At 35.9% G+C, this 15,633-nt stretch overlaps 1 protein-coding gene across 2 annotated transcripts in view; it reads right to left on the reverse strand.

Moving 5' to 3' along the window:
- The window catches only part of PLOD2 (procollagen-lysine,2-oxoglutarate 5-dioxygenase 2), a 100,050-nt gene that overhangs the window by 35,247 nt on the left and 49,170 nt on the right, over positions 1 to 15,633 (reverse strand). For both annotated transcript variants that reach the window (XM_023215372.2, XM_023215371.1), the window contains exons 3-4: positions 15,250 to 15,386; positions 2,798 to 2,961 (exon numbers count right to left, since the gene is read on the reverse strand). In XM_023215372.2, the coding sequence (XP_023071140.1) occupies positions 2,798 to 2,961; positions 15,250 to 15,386 (301 nt within the window). The remainder of the gene's footprint in view (positions 1 to 2,797; positions 2,962 to 15,249; positions 15,387 to 15,633) is intronic.

The following is a 15,633-nucleotide window of genomic DNA, read 5'->3' on the forward strand; positions in this document are numbered from 1 at the left end:
CACCATGCCCGGCTAATTTTTGTATTTTTAGTAGACATGGGGTTTCACCATGTTGGTCAGGCTGGTCTCGAACTCCTGACCTCAGGTGATCTGCCCGCCTTGGCCTCCCAAAGCGCTGGGATTACAGTGGTGAGCCACCAGGCCCAGCATCAAATAAAAAAATTCTATAACACTAGAAGATAACACATTTTTTAAATCCCATGGCCAAACTTCTGTGATGAAAAATGTACCACACAGAGACATGCAACATTTTCCAATGGTTTATATTACTGTTCTTCAAAAATTGTTTCCTTATTTGACAGATCCTAAATGTCCTCAATAAATGAAAAAATACATCTATTTTCACATTACATTATTTTATGTGATTTATATTTTTCTATTAAAAACTTTTTTTGTTGTTATTTTTGGAGATGGGGCTCTCACTCTGCCACCTAGGACAATGGGGCGCTCATGGCTCACTGTAGCCTCCAACTCCTGGGCTCAAACAATCTCCTCACCTCAGTCTCTGAAGTAGATAGGAACACAGGCATGTGCCACCATGCCCAGATAATTTAAAAACAATTTTTTTAGTAGGGATAGGATTTCCCTATGTTGCACTGGCTGGCCTGAATTCCTGGGCTCAAGTCACCTTCCTGTCTAGGCCTTCCAAAGTGCTGGGATTACAGGTTTGAGACATGGTGCCTGGCCTAAAACTATTTTTTAAAACTAAATAGTATGCCCACAAACAACTCATGTTCCTTAAATAACTGTAAATATGTGATCCGTGAAATTATTCAAATTTGTATTAAACATAGTTATATTTTCTGCCATTCTCTAATTATTTTGACTACAGAAAGCATAAGGATGATGCTTTGATATCCTTTTATGATTACTTTCCTACTTGTAAACACCTTTTCCTTAATTAAACTGGCTTACAACTGTACTTGCTTGCTAATTTCTTGCTGTTTCCAAAGCACTGTGAGTCTGTCTGAAACCTAACCACCTGAGTACATACATCACTATTTGAGATAAATTTACATGAGATTTCACTTGCAAGTCATCTTCAGAAAATGTTCAACAAGTATAAAATAAAACATGTCTCAGAGTCCCATAGCTACCTATTTCCTTTAAAAAAAACTGATTTTAAACAATGGAGGACTTAGACTAAGTTGCAAGATTAGCCATATGTTACTGAAGTCTTGACAGTATGGAGGCCATGATGTGGAAGCAGCACTCATCCATGAGCCGAATGCTCAAGCAGAGAAGTGAGGGTGGGTACCCGTACTAGGGAGAGGCTTTGACGGTTCATGAACTGGAAGTCCAACAGAGACAGACTGCTAAGGCAAGAAGCACAGAGTAACCAATATGATAAACCCTAGGTGCTCACTTGAATATGGAAGTTAAATCCAAGGTGGTAGATAGATTTGGAGAAAAGAAAATGGTCAAGAGATCCCAGAAGCATTACCTGTAGAAATATTGAGATGAAGAGGAAAAGAGATTTGAAGCCAGGCAGTACAAATTGGAATTTAAAGTTTCAAAAGTACAAAATCTACATGAGCTATCATAGTTCCAAGGTACAACTGTGGGAATAGGTTGATAAAATAAAGTGCAGGTGAAAAGAGCTGAAATTGAGGCATTACCAAGAAACTAAATCACCTCCTAGTGGCTAAGCAAAGCCTAGAACCTGGAGCAGCACTTATTTTAACTAGCCTGGATAGTATTGGTTATATATACGTAGACCACCCCCAAAATCCATTTTTCCGATGTGGTTTGCAATCTGTACCCAATTTGTTTCTCTAACATGTCCTTCATCCTATTTGGTTATGTCTTTTGTCCCTATGTTTACATTAATCTCAAACTAGTAAAAATAAATTTGTAGCCATCACAATGCCCAAAGTCAAATTTTATTTAATTTCCAAAAGGCTGGACTAAGGAATGTGGTAGTTCGTTCTTTTAATCCATAGTAGCACAGCTAATGCAATATTAAGTATACCCAGAAACCCAATGTTAGATATTTTTCACTACTGAGTTCAAGACAAATCATTTATTTACTCCCAAAATGTTTAAAATCAGGTAATATTAAGTAATACCTATTCTTTTTTTTTTTTTTTTTTTTTTTTTTTTGAGGCGGAGTCTTGCTCTGTCGCCCGGACTGGAGTGCAGTGGCCGGATCTCAGCTCACTGCAAGCTCCGCCTCCCGGGTTTATGCCATTCTCCTGCCTCAGCCTCCCGAGTAGCTGGGACTACAGGCGCCCGCCACCTCGCCCGGCTAGTTTTTTTTTTGTATTTTTAGTAGAGACGGGGTTTCACCGTGTTAGCCAGGATGGTCTCGATCTCCTGACCTCGTGATCCGCCCGTCTCGGCCTCCCAAAGTGCTGGGATTACAGGCTTGGGCCACCGTGCCCGGCCAAGTAATACCTATTCTTAAAAGCTACTTGATTGAAGACTGATAATTTTTTTTCAAGTAAGGAAGCTTACTAATCTTATCCTATAGCAAAAAAAATTCTCAATGTGTCATAATTAAAGGAACTGGATCTGTATTTTTCTTTTTTTAACAACAGAATATCTCTAGAAGTCACTTAAATTTGAAAAACATGAGTTTCCTTACTTATAATGTGGAAATTATAACATTTATACTACCTAGTGTTTTTAGGAAAACCAACTCACATAATAAATGGGAAAATGCTTTGTCAATAATAGTAATAGTAAGATAAGGATTATTTAAAACTTCATATCTAAAGTTACTACATCTACAAAAATGGTTGTTTCATTAGTCTTTATAACTTGCATTAAACTTTTCTTCCAGTATCTAACTCACCTCCTGAATTCAGATAGCGTTTCCCAATGTGCACAACAGGATATTTGTCTGCTAGTCTTTTATCTGGCCACAGAATTCCATCTGCTGCAAAGACCACTTTGTGGTTTGCCTTTTGGAATTTTTTTAGAACTTCTTCTGGACCACCAGCAAATATGACATCAAAGCTGTTCAATGAGGAAAAAAGGTGTTTTAAAATATACTTGTCAGAATCTAGGCACATAAACCATGAAAAGTTCCCTAGCAAAAGTCAGAATCTAGAATACAATGCAAAATTAATACTTGTGCCAACTATTTACACAGAACACCAAACAAAATTTCTCTCAAATTATATGAATTGTATTGAATTATTAGTGTTTACATTACATTAGCAAATGAAGTCCAAATGAAAGACAGCTTTTTTAGTGTAGCCTTAACTTTTTTTTCAATAATCACTTATTCCCAATTGAAATTCTAAAACAGGATTGAAATGGTAGAAATGCAATTACTTGTTGTATAACTTAATAATACAGATACAGTCATTTACAGAAGTTGCCATAACTGCCTAATATTTCAAGTGAATCTGTACCAGTCCATTACACTTTCTGAAGAATTATCTTTGACAAAATGTGTTTAACTGCTAAATGTCATCAATATATGCTGAATATCTGAATGACTGTTTAGCACGGAATCTTAAAATAAGTGTGTTCAGAAAACTTCAGGTTTTTAAAGCTCAATATACTCAGGGGAAATTTTTGTAAAAACTGACACTACCATTTAATATCTATAATTTCATTGATTTTTCTGATGACCTTCTTCCTCACAGTTCATTCACAGAATCACAATGACTTAACAAAATGTGAAATATAAAAGCTACTATCTAAAATTTTTCTACTTTGCAGTAAGTTCTTTATTCATTACAATCACAAATTATTTTACATTTTTTTACATCAGTGCACCTTAAGACCAAAGGTTTCCAGTGATGATAAATTAACGACTTACCATCCCAGGTAGCTAATAGCATAATTATAAAGCCACTCACATCATACAATTTGAAGTCTGCCAGGTGGGTTTCTAATCCCAGCTCTGCCACTTGATATGCGAATAACCTTAGGACAAGTCACTTAACCTCTTTACACTTAAGTGTAAAGTATAAAATGGAGGGAAAAGTAGTATCTATATCCTCAAGTTATAATTTTAAAAAATTAAAAATAACTCCTGGCACACTGTAAACACTGAACAAAGTTAAAAATTAACATGAAAGGGACTAGAGTGAAGGGAGAGACAGAGAAAAACTCACTTCAAAGCTTTTACAAATCTGTAGGTTAAAAAAATTTTATTTTTAGCCAAATACTTGTACTTTTGAAACTGAACTTGAAGTTACAATAAAATTTTTCTGACTGAAACCTCAAACTTTGCCGTGTATTTTTAAAAAAACTGATTAATCTGACATTACAAAACATAACACTGTACTTTTTCTGCTAAGTACAACTGATTTCCTCAACCCGATTTAATGATAGTATTTTCCTCAAGACTGTAAGTTGTTGATAATTGCTTTTTAATAACAAAGACTGGGAAATAAGACCAGTTTTATGGGTAATTGGGCCATGAGAAGTGAGGCAAATAAACCAGTCTCTGAAACAGAGACTACCATGCGAGTGATAAACAGAACCTTTGTGCATTGCCTGGAGATGGGGAAAAATAGCTTGTGATGTCAGAGCATCTTATGATTGGAGACTCTGACCAAACTGAATATGAAATTTTGTAGGTAGCAGCATGCATACAGTGTGGCAATTCCTTAAGGATCTAGAATTAAAAATGCCATCTGACCGAGCAATCCCATTGCTGGGTATACACCCAAACAATTACAAATCATTCTTCTATAAAGATAAATGCACACATATGTTTATTGCAGCCTTATTTACAATAGCAAAGACTTAGAACCAACCCAAACGCCCATCAATGATAAACTGGAAAAAGAAAACGTGGCACATACACTACATGGAATACTATTCAGCCATGAAAAGAATGAGTTCATGTCCTTTGCAGGGACATGGATGAAGGTGGAAACCCATAATTCTCAGCAAACTAACACAGGAACAGAAAACCAAACACCATGTGTTCTCACTCATAAGTGGGAGTTGAACAATGAGAATACATGACACAGAGAGGGGAACATCACACACCGGAGCTTGTCGGTGGGTGGGGTAGGGGGGAAGAAGAGGGAGAGCATTAGGACAAATACCTAATTCATGCAGGGCTTAAAACCTAGATGAGGCCAGGCACAGTGGCTCACGCCTGTAATCCCAGCACTTTGGGAGGTCAAAGCGGGTGCATCATGAGGTCAAGAGATCAAGACCATCCTGGCCAACATGGTGAAAACCCATCTCTACTAAAAACACAAAACTTAGCTGGGCGTGGTGGTGTGCACCTGTAATCCCAGCTACTTGGGAGGCTGAGGCAGGAGAATTGCTTGATCCCAGGAGGTGGAGGTTGCAGTGAGCTGAGATCGTGCCACTGTACTCCAGCCTGGCGACAGAGCGAAACTTGGTCTCAAAAAAAAAAACCCTAGATGATAGGGTAATAGGTGCAGCAAACCACAATGGCACATGTGTACCTATGTAACAAACTTGCACGTTCTGCACATATATCCCAGAACTGAAAGTAAAATAAAAATAAAATTTAAAAATTAAAAAAAGTTATAAATGCACTTTGGCATGTGAGTGAATATTTTTTGTCTTTGAAACCCTGATGATGGATACAGATTATATAAATAGTACAGCTCAAACTATTAATAAATGTCAGTTGTTTGAAAAGGAGTTATGGCAACTTTTATAATTCAGCGTTTTATAAGCCTGCATTATCTTTATAACAAAACACAATTATTTTAAGGCAAAAAGTCAAGACAAAAGTTATCACATAATTCAATTAAAAATTTGCCTTTGAAGAAAAATTTCACGTTGCTGAAACTTTTCCTATCTCATTCTAGTAGCACTGCTATTTCTGTGTTTAAATACTTTAGAAAAGTTATTTGAACTTATTTAAAACTTCTCAAAAGGCAAGAAAGGTTTCCTATTTAAATTTACTTTGGCTACAAAAAGTCAAATTGTCAAATTTTTAAAAATGCACACAGGTCATAAAAATATTCTCACAGAAACTGAGTCCATTTACATATGAAGAAAATAAAACTTGCCACATAAAACTGTGGTAAGTATGCCTGGGTCCTGCAAAAACCATAAGACTCTACCTGATGTGGTCATACTGAGTCCCCTGCCAGACATGTCAGTGCTCTATCTCAATAGATGATTGAGATTTTCCTAAGTGTTTTTCCGTTTTGTCCTTCTGTGTTCCCTACTTCTGCGACACCATCAACCACATAGTTAACTAGGTTGAAAATCTTTCATTCAGCCTTCACTCCTCTCTTTCCAAGGCCTATCTCATGGAATCTTTTCCCTAATCCTATTGATTCTGTCTACTTAATTTATTTTGCATTCAAATCCTCTCCACTCCCACTAGAAGGCACACGGCTAGATTAATTTTAAAACCCTAGAGACCTCCACATTACCCATCTCTTCCCCACTCATAATTAAGACTGTCTGACAAACTCTTTTAAAAAATGATTCTGTGCCAGTTCCCAGACCATATCAATGGTTCTCAACTATGGCCTAAAGCGGGAGTCAGTAAATATTTATTATCTGGCCTTTTACAGAAAATATTTTAGGTCTTGATGACCATATTGTCTGTCACAGTGACAACTCTGTCGCTGTGTTGCAAAAGCCACCACAGACAATATGTAAACAAATGAGCACAGCTGCATTTCAACAAAACTTTTTGCAAAAACAGGCAGTGTTACAGGCCACAGAATCTATCATGTTGAGTCTCAACAAGAAGCAAAAGCTCCCATATAGCCAAAAAAGAAAGCAACAGAAGTGTTCCGTAACCTTGTCATTGAGCCCCAATCCTTTATCATTATAGGCATAAACTTCAGCAAAAAATTATAATCACCCAAACTATCAGCAGCGCAGAAGTAGTTTCATACCTGATAATTCTTTTACCATATCTTCACCTGAAACATATGTCTATATTTCCAGAGATAATTAACACCATAAACCAATACTATGGATCCACTCCTAACCACCCACCACTAAAACACACACACACACACACACACACACACACACACACACACACAGTTAAAAGTACTCACCCAGTTGACCTTGCACAACAGATTATGATAAAAATCACAATGAAATGATTAAAATTATTTTATAAATTTTGGAGGGAGGGAAAGGGAGTTAGTTGGCATAAAATGAATACTATTTTAACAGCTAAATATTGAACCATCCTGGCATTGCTGGGATAAATCCCACTTGATCATGGGGTATTTTTGTTGTGCTGTTGGAAAGAAAATAAGTGTATCAACAGGATACCTATATTTCCATGTTTGCTGCAACACTATTTATAATAGCAAATATACGAACAAATCTAAGTATATATCAACAGATGAATGGATAAAGGAAATATGGAGTACATACATTATGGAATATTATTCATCCATAAAAAAGGAAATCCTGTTATTTGCAACAACAAAATGGTTAGAACTGGAGGTTATTAGGTTAATGACATAAGCCATGCACAAAAAGACAGTATCAGATGGTCTCATATATGGGAGCTAAAAAGGTTAAAGGTGCCAGGTGCGGGGGCTCACACCTGTAATGCCAGCATTTTGGGAGGCTGAGGCAGGTGGATCACGAGGTCAGGAGTTCAAGACCAGCATGGCCAAGATGGTAAAACCCGGTCTCTACTAAAAATGCAAAAATTTGTGGGGCCTAGTGGTAGGTGCCTGTAATCCCAGCTACTCAGGAGGCTGAGGCAGGAGAATCGCTTCAACCTGTATGGCAGAGGTTGCAGTGAGCCGATATCACACCACTGCACTCTAGCCTGGGCAACAGAGTGAGACTCCATCAAAAAAAAAAAAAAAAGTTAAAGGTAGAGAGCAGAATGATAGTTATCAGAGGCTGGGAAGGGTGTGTGGGGGCCAAGTGGGATGAAAAGAAGTTGGTTAATGGATGCAAACACACAGTTAGATAGAAAGAATAAGTTCTAACACTCTATAGCAGAGTAAGGTGACTATAGTTAACACACTGTGATATGGTTAGGCTTTGTGTCCCCACCCAAATCTCATCTTGAATTGTAATCCACATAATCTCCAAAATCCTCACATGTCAAGCGAGACCAGGAGGAGGTAACTGAATCATGGTGGCAGTTTCTCTCATGGTGTTCTCATGATAGTGAGTTTTCATGAGATCTTATGGTTTTATAAGGGGCTCTTCCAGCTTTGCTCAGCACTTCTCCTTCCTGACACCTTGTGAAGACGGTGCCTTGTTTGCCCGTCGCCTTCCACTATGATGATAAGGTTCCTGAGGCTTCCCCAGTCATGCTGAACTGTGAGTCGATTAAACCTCTTTTCTTTACGTATTACCCAGTTTCAGGCAGTTCTTTACAGCAATATAAAAATGGACCAATACACATTCTATATTTCAAAACAGCTGAAAGATAGGTATTGAAAGGTTTCTAACACATACAAATGATAAATATTTGAGGTGATGGATATCTTAAATACTCTGATTTGATCATTACCATTCTATGCATGTAACAAAATATCATATGTACCACATACATACGTATAAATATTATGCATCAATAAAAAAGCTAAATATTACATGGGGGATGTTCCTCGGAATAGCATATAATTTCATTTGCTGAATATGAAATCCTGGCTGAAGCTGGGCAGAGGTGGAAGTCAATGAAGACACTGTCTAGCTGGAGGGTTACTTCCTCCAAAATGACTTCTGAGAGTGGTCCAAGAGCTATAACACCACCTAAGATAAAGAGCAGCCAAAGAGAAAATGGTGGCAAAGACTGCAAGCTGCTCAAGCTGCTATCTACCTGTAGGACCATAAGCAATATCTACTTGTTTCGTGGTCAGTCTCTTTACTTGTGAAATGACAGAATAAATTAAATGAAAAATTCCCTCTAGTTAAGAAATAACAGTTAGGTTTATTTCTGCAATATTAGAACTCTCAAATATGATACATATTTAAAGCACAATAAGTGTTCATTAAATCAATGAATAAATAATGAAGAAATATTTAAGAAAAAAATTGAAATTCCTATCATCTATTATGATGTAGCCACCACATGCCAGATACAACAAATACCAAGTTGCTGAGAAAGAAATATATCCAGAGATGAGAATTTTTGCCCCAGTCAGTCCCCCAGCCATAGCAGCTAGGAGCATATTTTACAGATGCAGCCACAGCAGCCAGCATCATATTTTGAACATGAGTGATGCCTAGTACATTTTCCTAAGAAGAATAGAATTCAAGCAGACAATCCATTTTGGGAATACACACCTACATACATATAATAGTCAGACAAAATAATCAGATATAAGAATACCCAGGGGCAATCTACACATATGTGAACACCTAATACTTTTTTGTATGTTACCTTCTTTTCCCTCATTTCAATCTACTTCCGAATATGCTCGTCCATACTCAGTAAACATTAAGATAATTTGAACAATTTAAGAAAAGAAACGTCACTCATTTTCTACTAAATTCCTAAACACATTTCACACTATTCTAGATGAACCAGAAGGCAGTGCAATATATTTAAGTACAGCTAATAATTTCAATCTTTCCTTCAAAAAAAAAAAAGGGGGGAAGAAGAAAGAAGCAGTATAGAAACTGGGATCCATGATGTGGTTTGGCTTTCCTTTACACTAATATAATGAAATGCTGTCCATCACTAATGACTAAGTTCCCTGCATCTGCACACTTAAAATGTTATCATCACCAAGAAAGAGTCAAATAAATCTGCCGCTGTTAGTTAAAATTATAGATATTGTATTTTACAAGTTTTTCTTTCAAAAACTTTGTCTTTTCTATAAATTATGTAAGACAATACAAAAGTCAAGTATGTTAGGAATGCAATCTGAATTATGAGAGGTATAAAACGTATCCTAAATACAAATAAGATCTAGTCACCTTTAGAATAACACATATAAATTATTCTTTAACATAACAACAAAGTCATAAAAATGCTATTTTCAAAACAATATCTAAGTGACTCAATAAAACACAATCTTTCACAACTTTCCCAAAAATAAATGATTCTAAAGAGATTATGCCAACATTCAGGTTTTTTAAAAGCTATGCATTCTTTTTCCACAATGTTTGTTCTGTTTTGTCTGTAGAATTAGTATAACATACATGAGAATTCCTTGAGGGTGGCATCTATTTATATCTCTTTTTCTATAGTATTAACTTTAATGCCTGGATTACATTTTGTGCTCAACATATGTATCCTGAATGCAAAGTGGAAAACCTGTTCACTGATGCCACTTTTTCAGCAAAATAATGATCAATGAGAAGCCAAAAGGAAAACAAAAGTTGGCTGACATATGAAATCAGAAACAATATCCTCATATTCATATTTTCTAATCAAAATTCAACTTTTAAATAATTTCCATCCTTTGGTATTTAAAAAGTTCAGGTGCCTTCCTGCCTTTAGAAGTCATCTTATTTCTCCAAATGAACAACAAAAAATCTCAAAAAACAGTTTCAAAGCATCCACCATTATTTCCCCTTCTTAAGAGGCCTGTTTCTTCTTGTAAGGCAATTTGCCATTACTCAACTGATTTCTTGCTATTGCACCCTGAATGTATGTAATTGAGGAACAGGCCCCAGCTTCACTGTGTGAAACACACAATTACAATTCAGCATAACTGAATAGAAACTATGCACATACAATCAAAGTGATAAGGTACACTGGTGAACAGCAGGGATTTGTGTGACTGAAATTATCCCTCCATTTTAACCAGTGTTTATTTATCTTGGATCAACTTTGCAGATCAGAGCCACTTAGAAAACTGCTCAAATAATGACTACGCTTTATATTCATTTTAATTATATATATCAACTTGTATAGTATACCATTGACTACCATTCCAATTTTTTTTTTTTTTTTCTGTTTAGTCTTTCCTACTGGTAACTTTAATTCGCAACAGCCAATTCTTTTATCTTACCTCAAACTCATAATCATCTTTAAACAAATACTTCAAAGAATTGTGAGGTTTCTATATATCAATATCTTTGAGTAGATATTTCCATAAAAGAAATACTCCTTTTTTGTAAGGCCAGTAACCACCATCAAATGTCTTTCAAATATTTCATATACTGCAAGTCTTCAACATGGTGCACATCTACATTCTAATCAGTTGAGTTACAAAAAGTGCCACCAATGAAAGTGTAAATGTCTGTCCTGTCCCAAATTCAAACTCAAGTATTAATTATGCCAACATTATTTCTAACTGGTTTGCTTCTAAATTTCCTTAAGTCTAGAAGAAATTTTTAGTCAAAAAGAAAAAAGAACAGTCAAAATTTTTATTAGGTGACTTTATTTGATGTCCCCAAATCTGGAAAACTTACTTCACCATAGGCTTATTTTAGGGCCTGAGACTCTGCTAGTTTATATTTTACTGTAAGCAACACAGCAAAAGTTGTGTGAGGATATTCAGTATGTATCAAATTTACTCCCAAGAACACAAATAATTTGTTATATTTTGGTTTATATAGTATCCTTACAAAAATAATAAGAAAGCACAACCAACATATAATAATTAGGTCTGATCATTTCTCTTCAATATGACTATAATAGAAGAAATACAAACTTTGTAACTTAATTCTAAAACAAATGTAAAGTACCCAGTTATAAAACTCAACATGCTCATTCACTTTGATTAAGGCATACTATAAAATATTTATGACATCATTTTTCTCCATAAAGGGATCGATAGCTACCAAATTGTAATATTTGTTCCCAAAATTTTCATTAGCCTATTTCAAAAAAAATCACCAAATTCATATTTTTTGGTGTTCTAATCAAGGAGAGATTATCAAACTTTATAAGCCATATTAATTGCAAGGAACCACACACACACTGAAGCATGAAATAACTTGCAAAAAAGACCGTATAATTTATTATACGGATATCTTCAGTTTTCCTTTTGTTCTGAGAATAACCTAAAACCTTGCCAAATATTTATTTTTATCTAAATTAAGTATAATAAAACTTACCCTACAGATTATGTTTATAAAGAGCCAGTTTCTAATTTTAAATGTTCATCCAAAACTAATTTTAGTATACATATTCCATGGAAGGAATGTGACAAAATTGTTTCTAAATTAATTCGCGCTTTTTAGCATGTCTAAATGGCATATGGGATAATTATGGGCTATTGGAAACGTTCTAAAATTGAATAATGGGGAGGGGATGACTGCACAACTCTGTAAATTTAATTAAATTCACTGAATTTTACACTCACAAATGTTTACGGCATGTTATATAAATTATACCATAACAAAGCTGTGTTTCTTCAAAGGCTCATCTAAACCACTAAGTTTATAAATCTCTGTATATTTTCATATAATAGTGACCTATGCTTCCATAAAACTAATTATTACAGTTGAACTGTCAAAAATACCATGTAAAAAATAAGAATGTGTTTGCTTTATTAAAATGAATATATCCTGAACTCCAGCCTTTTACCAGAGCTAACCTTAATTAAGAGTTTAGGAATTGTGTTACAGAATAGGCATCATATTTCAAACCATTTACAAACAGCTTAATTCACTTAATTCATTCTCCCGGGCCCTAGATTACCCACAATTTCCAACTAGATTCATCATTCTGTATATACTTTTTAAAATGTGTGTTGTTTTTAAAAAATAAGTAGGGTAAAAAAAAGTTCTTATGTGGCTTCAATTGCTCATCCCTCTTTACTCTGCTGGCTACTTTCTCATGACCTCTAGGTTTTTTCCACAGGATAGTCATGGTAGGTAATGATGGAGAAAATGTTAATGACTCTTCTTAGACAATGATTTGGCTGAGTGGGCACCCATGTTTTCAGTTAGCTGGCTGTTCTCACAGGAGTTGTAAGAAATTTTATCTGTTTGTTTCCATGATATATCCCAAATACTAACAGTGCCTGGAAGACACTGTGTCTTCCATTAAAATTTTATTATCTTTTCTCTCAAGCTAGGTCTTAAAGTATCATCTAAATCAACAAACTCAAACTCAAGCAGGCCTTAGGTACCTCACAGTGTCCTACTTCTCATGAGAAAAAAACAGGTCCCTCACTGTATCAGTTGTCCACAAGGATAAATGTTAAATAGGGGACCAGAGGTGGCAGATGGTGATATGAGAGTAATGGCAGAGAAAAAGAGTTCTTCCTAAAACCCAAAAGGAAGCTTGGGGATCTAAAATCATTACTGACTCATATGTAGTAACTCTTACAAGCAGAATCTGCCTCAGAGCCAAAGTGAAAATGTACATGTGACAAGTTTAAGCTGACTAATACGGTTATTTGAAATTCATGGTAATTTCAAACCAAAACATACTCAGTATTTATTCTACAGAGCTAATTTTTTTTTTTTTTTTTTTTGAGACGGAGTCTTGCTCTGTCGCCCAGGCTGGAGTGCAGTGGCCGGATCTCAGCTCACTGCAAGCTTTGCCTCCTGGGTTTACACCATTCTCCCGCCTCAGCCTCCCGAGTAGCTGGGACTACAGGCGCCCGCCACCTCGCCCGGCTACTTTTTTGTATTTTTTAGTGCAGACAGGGTTTCACTGTATTAGTCAGGATGGTCTTGATTTCCTGACCTCGTGATCCGCCCGTCTCGGCCTCCCAAAGTGCTGGGATTACAGGCTTGAGCCACCGCGCCCGGCTCTACAGAGCTATTTTAATGAACTTGGTATTCTTTTTCTAAGTGTAAAAAAAACAACAAATGCTGTAGAAAAATTGCCAGTACACTATGGCTAATACTTGCCTTACCATACTTCATCTTGCAAAATAGGTAACCACAAGTAGAACTTAATTTTTTGCATAAAATACAACAGGAAAATTTTACAGATGCAAGTGTTATGTACCTTTTGAAAATTTTTAAGTGTGTACGGCACACTTCATTATATTAATATCTATTTTCATTTCATAATTTACAACTTTCTTATGTATATTAATGCATAAAAATATTACTCTTTTCATCTGCAAATAATTTGTGTCTTCACATTTTCAAGTTGAGAAGAAACATGTAAAACGACTTTCCTAAGTTCGAGGGGAAAATTTACGAGGAGTTAAAATGAGCAATCAATAGCAAAAACAAATAAGATACAGAGAATAAAAGAAAGGAAGTAGTACCTAATAACTCGTGACAATTTGATGTTATTATAAAATTATAAGAAGATGGCAAAAAAAGACAGTGGATATTTTAATTAGGAGAAGGAAATATTATACAAAATACATTTACATTAAAAAGGGTCTTCTTTCTTAGTAACACAGGCTTTCTTACGTCTCACTTGTATTTATAACTTTGTGTGGTCTTTTTTCTTCTGTTTAACCAGAAACCATTATTAAGTCACCCTTCTTAAGAGTAAAGCTCAATATGATATTTATTCTTAACTCAAGACTAAAGTATGAATTTCACCAAAATGTTAGTTCGCTCTTGCCATGTTGTCTCATTAGTATTCATGGTAATTCATCGTCTTTGATGGCATTACATCATGTCAGACCATGGTTGATATAATTTGAATCTACGGCCCCAACCAAATCTCATGTTGAAATGTAACCCTCAGTGCTGGAGGTGGGGCCAGGTGGGAGGTGACTGGATCAGGAGGGCAGTTTCTAATGGTTTAGCACCATCCCCCTAGTGATGTTCTCATTATAGCATTCTCATGAGATCTCATTGTTTAAAAGTATGTAGCACCTCCCCTCACTTCCTCCTGCTCTAACCATGTGAGACCTTCACTCCTCCTTTGCCTTCTGCCATGATCCTAAGTTTCCTGAGGCCTCCCCAGAAGCCAAGCAGTTGGCCAGCATCATGTTTCCTATATAGCCTGTGAAATTGTGAGCCAATTAAACTTATTTTCCTTATAAATTATGCAGTCTCGGGAATTTATAGTAGCATGAGAACTAATTAATGCAATAGTTTTATAACTGAGTAATATCTACTTTTTAAAACAATGATTCCTTGTCAATAATTTTTTTTTTTTAATGGAGTCTCACCCTGTCGCTAGGATGGAGTGCAGTGGCACAACCTTGGCTCACTGCAACCTCGCATCCTGGGTTCAAGAAATTCTCTGCTTCAGCCTCCCAAGTAGCTGGGATTACAGGCGCCCACCAGCATGCCCGGCTAATTTTTTGTATTTTTAGTAGAGATGGGGTTTCATGATCTTGGCCAGGCTGGTCTTGAACTCCTGACCTTGTGATCCACCTGCCTAGGCCTCCCAAAGTGCTGGGATTACAAACGTGAGCCACCCGCCCAACCATATTTTAATACATCATCTACAAATACAAATCTCAGCTCTTTAAAAAGTAATTTAATATAGATTTTAAAATTCACAGGTGTTTCTCTTACCATTCAGTAAACATGACAACCAGATCATCTTGATCAGCATAGTGTTCCATGACTTCTTTCATTAATCTCACTTTCTGGCCCCCTCCAATACTATTAATTCCATCACCACCTCTCCATTCTTCTCCTTGACCAAGGACCTATGAACAAAATCAACATTTCATTCCTGAGCAAAACTCAAATTATGAAAGTACTATGAAAAACTTAAAGACATCATCAACTTGAACAGTACTGTACAATAACCACTCTTCTAATGTTTCATGAAATCATGATGCTAGAAAAAAAAACCTAGATGCCTAAGTGAGATCATAATTCTTTAATGTTATCCATCCACAAAATGCCCTTCTCAATTTTACCATCTCAAAAGTTGTGAGTCTAACCCAAGGA

This window comes from Piliocolobus tephrosceles, chromosome 2, assembly GCF_002776525.5.
Source record: "Piliocolobus tephrosceles isolate RC106 chromosome 2, ASM277652v3, whole genome shotgun sequence".
Taxonomy (NCBI): domain Eukaryota; kingdom Metazoa; phylum Chordata; class Mammalia; order Primates; family Cercopithecidae; genus Piliocolobus; species Piliocolobus tephrosceles.